This window comes from Triticum dicoccoides, chromosome 1A (assembly GCF_002162155.2).
Source record: "Triticum dicoccoides isolate Atlit2015 ecotype Zavitan chromosome 1A, WEW_v2.0, whole genome shotgun sequence".
NCBI lineage: Eukaryota > Viridiplantae > Streptophyta > Magnoliopsida > Poales > Poaceae > Triticum > Triticum dicoccoides.
In genome coordinates, this window is record NC_041380.1 from 64,159,370 (window position 1) to 64,166,469 (window position 7,100).

General features: G+C 44.2%; 2 protein-coding genes across 2 annotated transcripts; both read left to right on the forward strand.

Annotated features, from left to right (window-relative positions):
- The first annotated feature begins 271 nt into the window (after window positions 1-271).
- LOC119351374 (BTB/POZ and MATH domain-containing protein 2-like) lies at window positions 272-1,375 on the forward strand. Its single transcript, XM_037618604.1, has one exon. It carries the CDS (start codon window positions 272-274, stop codon window positions 1,373-1,375), a length of 1,104 nt encoding a protein of 367 aa, XP_037474501.1.
- Window positions 1,376-3,176: 1,801 nt separating this feature from the next.
- Window positions 3,177-3,912, forward strand: LOC119364450 (BTB/POZ and MATH domain-containing protein 1-like). The gene is given in 2 exon segments (XM_037629955.1): window positions 3,177-3,542; window positions 3,544-3,912. Coding segments are annotated over 2 exon segments (654 nt in total). The 5' UTR covers window positions 3,177-3,257.
- Window positions 3,913-7,100: the final 3,188 nt, after the last annotated feature.

Genomic DNA, 7,100 nt, shown 5'->3' on the forward strand with positions numbered 1-7,100 from the left:
CTCGTGGGCTATTCATAACCGCCTCCCTCCCAGTACTCTACACCTCTTCCACCTAAGATGCACGAGACGGCGACTGCTGCCACGTTCGACATAGCTGCCCTCAGGCAACTCGCTGACGCGCGTTCCGTCCTCGCCGACGAGTCGTGACGGCCTACGTGGGGGAAGGCAGGGCGCTGATTCTACGGCGTGGCGACGGCATCTTTCCTCCTCCGTCTTCCCTCTTCCTGCCATCCTACACGCGTTCCCTGCAACTGCCTAGCCCACCAACAGAATGGCAGAGATTTGCGATCTCCGTGCTGCCAATATAGCGTCATCCGAGGAAAGTTTGTACGTGATCAAGATAGACGAATACTCCAGGATCAAGCGGCAAACCGAGCGTGGAAAATACGTGAAATCGACCCCTTTCAGTGTTGGAGGTCACGACTGGGTTGTGTGGTATTTCCCGAACGGTTGCCACACCGAAAAGTACGAAGCCGGTTTCATATCTGTTTTTCTAGCTCTTGATTCCGCTGCGTCGAAGAATGTGAGGGCCAATGTTGGATTTAGTCTGTTTCCTGTTGGCAAGGAGGGGGAACCAGTGGGGTCATATAACAAGACCACCGAACATATCTTCCCTAGCAAAGGTTCAGACTGGGGTTTCTCTAACTTTATCAAGAAGGCAGATCTTGAGGGATCAGTGTATCTAAGGAAAGACAGAATCAGAATCATGTGCGATGTTACTGTCGTGAAGTATGGCCACAATGCTAATCGGCTTAGCTTGGTTCCTCCAAGCAACTTGCATCAGCATCTCGGCGACCTCTTAAAGAGCATGGATGGAGCGGACGTCACCTTTCATGTTGGCGGGGAGAGTTTCTTGGCTCATAGGTCCATTCTCGCCGCTCGGTCGTCTGTCTTCAGAGCGGAGCTCTTCGGTGCTATGAAGGAGGACGCCGGTCGCCCAATTGAAATCAGTGATATGGAACCTGATGTATTCAGATCGTTGCTTCACTTCATATACACCGACTCACCACCCATTCGTATGATGACCAATGGAGGTCAAGCACGTAGAGATGTGGCGATGGCTGGCCATCTTCTTGTTGCAGCTGACAGGTATAACATTGAGAGGCTGAAGCTGATTTGTGAAGAGAAGTTATGCAAGCTCATCGACTCCGACATCGTGGCGACCAGTCTGGCTCTAGCTGAGCAGCACAACTCCCGCAGACTCAAGGAAGCTTGCTTTCAGTTCCTCACTTCTCTTTCCAATTTGGAGGCGATGATGGCAAGTGATGGTTACGAGCATCTGAAGAATAGTTGCCCATCAGTTCTCAAGGAGCTGGCTGTTAGCTTCCTGCCTGCTGAGCTGAAAGTGGTCAAAGATATTATCATGACAACTTAGTAGCATGGCAATGATCATAGCATCTTATCTATTTTAGTATCCATATCTTCTACCATAGTACCTGCAAAAGAGCTTATCTCTATAAATATCTGCATATCCACTTTGCAATCAGAATGCGAATTGATTGCGCGATTCCTGTGTTCTTTTATTTGCTGGGATGCAATATTAACGTCGAACTGGATTTGATGTCCTTGCTGCATGCATTTTTTGTTACGGCTTTTAATGATTTCCAAGGTTCTGCCGTTAGCTCACTCCATAGAAACACAAATGTGCTAGATATTTTTATGATGGAAGGGATTTCTCCATGAGTTTTTTGATAGAAGGGATTCTATGTAAAATCTGGGTTCCGGCGTTAGCTCATCTTATATATGCAGTTTTTGTTACTGTTTTTAATGATTTCCAAGGTTCTGCAGTTTGTGCTCCATCCGTAGTCCTGTTTTCCCCTTTTTTAGTGTGGCACTGCCAAGTTTTTGATGGACTGAAAAATTCACCTACCTTGCTTAATGAATATATTGGCTCAGTGGTTCCAAGCATAAAGTTCTTGACATGATTAATTTGCGTATGGAGAACTGCTCAATCTCGAGGCTTCAGTAGGCTTATCACTCTGGGAACATGCGTATACAGGTGTACTTGGGCCCACTTTTCTTCATAATCAAGTCGTCGGTAATAAGCACCTTGGCGGCGTGTGAGGCCGTGATCTTCAGTAGCTGGTTCTGTAATAAGTAGACAGCTCTTTTGTAGTTGCTCTAGTCTTTTCTTATGCTGTTAAGTGTGGTTGGTTCCGTCAGTTGATATAGGATGGTTAATGTGTCGACCTCAGTCTATGGATTTGTTACCTGGGGTAAAGGGTCGTTGGTGATGTGCTGCGGCTGTAACCTGGGGGTAAAGGTCTTCCCCTTCACTCAAACTGATCCTAGGTTCGTTTATCAGTTCCATATGAATGAAATTACAGGCAAATATGCTCCTTTCCTTACAAAAATAGTGTCGGTAATTAAACACATCCAGGTGGAGGCTGGACAACAGATGGCAGCATATGTAAGTCGGGCGGCGCGAAGTCGAGCTGAATGCGAGAGAAGCCCGGCGACAGCAGCGTGACAGCAATGCCGGGTTAGGCCAAGGTCACCATGGACGAGAGCGGGATCGAGAGGGGTGTCGGGCTAAAGTGACAAGTGAGTCCAGCAGGGCGAGTCGCGCAAGGGCATTTGCCCAGTAAATTTTGACCCGTAGCTAATCGCGAGCCATTTTCACCAATCAGTGGCATTCGGCCTGTGATTTCTTCAAATTCCTCGTGTGGGTAAATCTGGGTTCTGGCATTAAAAATACAGACGTTCGGTGCGGCTCCACGCCCATGAAGGCGTCGTGCAGTGCATGGGCCGGACTCGACCGTGTCCAAGAGGTCAGCGTTGATACGCATCCGAAGCTAGCTATCCCAGTGTTCCTAGATTAGGATTCTTATTTGGCATGTAATCTGTTCAGTTTAAATGGCAGCAAAGACCTAGAGTTCTTATTTGGCATGTATCTGCGTTTGATTTGCTTCGAGACAGATCGATCGAACTTCCCACGGTACGTACTATATAGACGCAGGGAATTTCACGTTGTTGCCGTTATTCCATCCGGGTGCAATCTAAGGGACGACAAGAATGTCAGAGCGTCACGATCTTGCTGCTGCCATTGTAGGGGGATCGGAGCAAAGGTCATGTGTGATCAAGATAGACAGCTACTCAAGAATCATGGGGATGGAGCGTGGCAAGTGCGTGCAATCTGTCCCATTCAGCGTTGGGGGTCACGACTGGGTTTCAGTAATTCTATCAAGAAATATTTTCTTGAGAATTCAGGGCATATAAGAAACGACAGTTTCAACATCCAGTGCGATGTTACCGTCATGAAGTCTACCCGCAAAGGTAGTCGGTTTAGCTTGGTTCCTCCAAGCAACTTGCGTCAACAACTTGGTGACCTAGTGAAGAGCATGGATGGAGCCGACGTGACCTTTCATGTCGGCGGGGAGAGTTTCTTGGCTCATAGGGCCGTGCTCGCCGCTCGGTCATCCGTGTTCAGGGTGGAGCTCTTTGGCGGCATGAAGGAGAATGCCGGCGGTCCAATTGAAATTTGTGATATGGAAAGTGACGTGTTCAAGGCCTTGCGCCACTTCATATACACAGACTGACTATGTGCCTGTTCCCGAGATGACTGATGGATGTGGAGCACGAAGAGAAGCGGTGATGGCTGGCCATCTGCTTGTTGCAGCGGACAGGTACAACATTGAGAGGCTGAAGCTGATATGCGAAGAGAAGTTGTGCGAGCTCATCAACTCTGACATCGTGGCGCCAAGTTTGGCTCTAGCTGAGCAGCACAGTTTCGATACAATTAAGAAAGCTTGCTTTAAGTTCCTCGCTTCCCCTTCTAATTTGAAGGCGATGATGGCAAGCGATGGTTACGAGCATCTGAAGAATAGCTGCCCATATGTTCTCAAGGAGCTGGCTGCTAGCTTCCTGCCTGACGAGCTGAAAGCGGCCAAAGATATTATCATGACAATTTAGTAGTGTGGCTAATCATCACCGCATCTAATCGGTTGCATGTAGAAGGCTCAAGGCAAAACTATCTAGATCCAATTTAGCAATCAGAATGCGAATTGATTGGTGATTCCTGTGTCTTGTATTTGCTGGCATGCATGACTAGTGTCGAAACTGAATTTCTTGTGCTTGCTGCAGTTTTTGTTATGGTTTGTCAGGGCTTCAAGTTTCTTCAGTTTGTGCTCCATATGTACTCCTGTTTTTCCCTTTGATAATGTGGCATTGCCAAGTTTTTTTATAGACTGAAATATTCATCTACCTTGCTTAAGAAAGATACTTTCTCACTGATGATTCCAAGAATTTTTTACATGATTACCTTGAATACGGGAAAAAAAACTTTGAATATTTCTTTCCCTATCAATCCCGAGGCTTCAGTATGTTTGCCAATACAGGAACATGCATACTTGCAGCCTGAATTTCTATTTGCCGTGATAATATTTTCCGCTGATTTAAGCACATTGTCACACAGCTCAGACAGCTCAGACACAAAGCTATGCATGGAGGTTCTAGCAATTTTAGTCGCCTAGTTGCTCACTGTTTTCTAAGCATGCAGCACCTTATACCTGATCGCTCGACCATGTTGGAAACTTGGAACACAAATGCTTCATAGGAAATATAAGGTGTACATCTATGTTATTCGGATTTATTTTGAGCATGTGTTTGTTGTTTTGTTCAAAGTATATCAATTACGTGATACAAAATTCATATTGTTGGACTCAAATTTAAAATATTTCTTAGTGGTATTGATTGTGTATCAGTAACACACATGTAGCTTTATTTTTTTCACCACATCATTACCTCTTCAAAAATATCTCACTATTGGGATGAAAATGGAGCAGAAGCGGAAGAAACCAAGTGTCCCACTTACCATTTTTGCCTATGTTTTTTAATTTGTGTAATTTGTCAAATAAAATGAAAAAAAGTTGTTGTATTTGTGCTCTATTTCATCTTTGCCAGGACAAATTTACAGTTCTCTGCGCATTTTAATCTTTAGTGTTCGATTATTATTGGTCAGTGTTGAATCACCAGATTGTTTTCATAGTTTAGTTTACTCAATGATCCATATTATTTAAATTCTAGCTTTGCCTAAATTAAACTTATTTAAGTTTGACCACTTCTAAAAGATATTATTGGCATCTAAACCACCAAATTTGTTTAATTGGATTTATTATCAAACATACTTCCATGCTACATATATTCATGTTGCGGGTATAAGCTAATTTTTCTATACAATTGGTCAAAAAGTTTAATCCGATCGGTTGCAGCACCCCGGCATCTCTACCATACCATCTTGTGGCCGCTGTCCTAGCCACGGTGCAATGCTGGTGGCAGCTTCTGGTGAGGTCGTTTCCGGCTCTGCCCTAGCCGATTGCAGCACTACATCTACCGGTTGCAGACTGTGGCGAGCCGAAGCAGCCTCACCTCCCCGCCGACACGGCATTCGCTTCCGCAATAAAAAGAACACCAGCTCGCCTGTCCTCTACAGCACTTGTAGCTCCCCCATCTATCTCCTGGTTGTGGTACAAGGCGTGGTAGCAAAAAAAGGTCGGTTGTTTGGTGTGGTTGAAGGTAGTCGACTGTGCAGTAATTTTGAACAGGACAGATGTGGGCGCGGTGGCGACGAGCCCGCCGGTAGTAGCGGGTGAGCCAAGGAAAGAAATGAGAGAAAGAGACGAGGCGATGGAGATTTCTGTGGGTGACTTCTTGAGAAGATAAGAACAACCGGTGAGATAAAAATGGGAAGGTGTATGGTGGTGATGCATGGGACCACATGGAAGTGTAGACGAGCGACATGAGACCTGCGAAAATTTAAGTCGGACGGCCAATGGGAATTGACAATTGATATGGATCGGAGAAAATATCCTTCTCTCGCCCTCATTAGATGGCAGTACGTGTTTCGTCATTCTTTCATCGTCAAATCTTCCTCTTCTATGCTTCATTGTAACTGGCATGATGCTTCTCCCATGATCACTTAATAAGTTAGACCACAATATAAGTTCAAATGAAAAATAATTTCGTTTGGTTCACTTTACAGTAGAGGCATTCTAGGTTGTGCACCTAAATTGGAAAAATGGAAATTTAGCCTCTAAACACCAGAAACAAATCAATCCTTATGCATTTTGCGAGATGATTCAAAATTAGTTTTTGGTAAAATCGTGTTGAATATGTGTATTGGGTTACTGCTAGACTTGGAGCACGCAGAGGGTTAGGTGTTTAAGTCAGACACGTGTAACCCAGGACTATTACATAGAGTCACCGCGGGTAGCCAAAATATACTAGACATAAGTTAGGCTAAGTCAGAGATTACGAGAGGGATGGTCCGGACGCCTGTGGTAGTGGTGGCCGGACTGGCTATGGCGCGGTGATCGGAGTGTTGTCTGGTGGCTTGAAGGCTTATCGTTGACTTGTATCATGTGATTGGTACATGGGGAGGTGGGCCTGTAATCATGCCCTCGGAATTAGGGATGATGGTAAACCTAGTTAACATAATATCGCATGTCTTCTCTACTTTTCTGCAATGATAAATATCTGTGGAATTTAGTTCATGGATTTGTATTTCTTTTTTGCAAACTAAACATATGCTCACTAATCTAAAAAAAACATTCATGAAGTTTAATAATGTTCAAGAATCATAAATTGTTCCTGATTTTAAAAATGCTTATGTATTTAAAATGTTTGCAAATTCTAAAAAAATGAACGTTGGAAAATGTTTGAGACTTTGACTTTTTTCACAATTTAAGAAAATGCCCAGGAAATTACAAAAATCTTCAAAAACAATTGTGAATATTAAAAATTACTTGGAAATTTCGAAAATACTCACAAATTAAAAATAGGAAGAATGAAAAATAGAAAGGAAAAACTAAAAATATGAGAAGATAAAACTATAAAATGAAGAGAGAGAAACAAGAAAAGAAAAAGAAAAAACTCGGCAGAAAATTCCCAATACCAGAAGAATTACCCGGGTTGGCCCCGTAGCGCGGCTGGCTGGACGTTTGCTCACAACAATTAAGGCCAATCTTATTTGCCGCCAACAATCATCGAATAGGCAGCAAGCCACCCAGGGCGAATCAGGCCGTTGGGGTTTTCTGTTGTGTTTGTCTGATGCGTTACTACAAACATGTTTTCGCTAAATTGCACCGGTTAAAGGCCACGGC

Excerpts from the sequence above, each read along its gene's own strand:
- LOC119351374 (XM_037618604.1), top strand. The coding sequence starts at position 272 with ATGGCAGAGATTTGCGATCTCCGTGCTGCCAATATAGCGTCATCCGAG.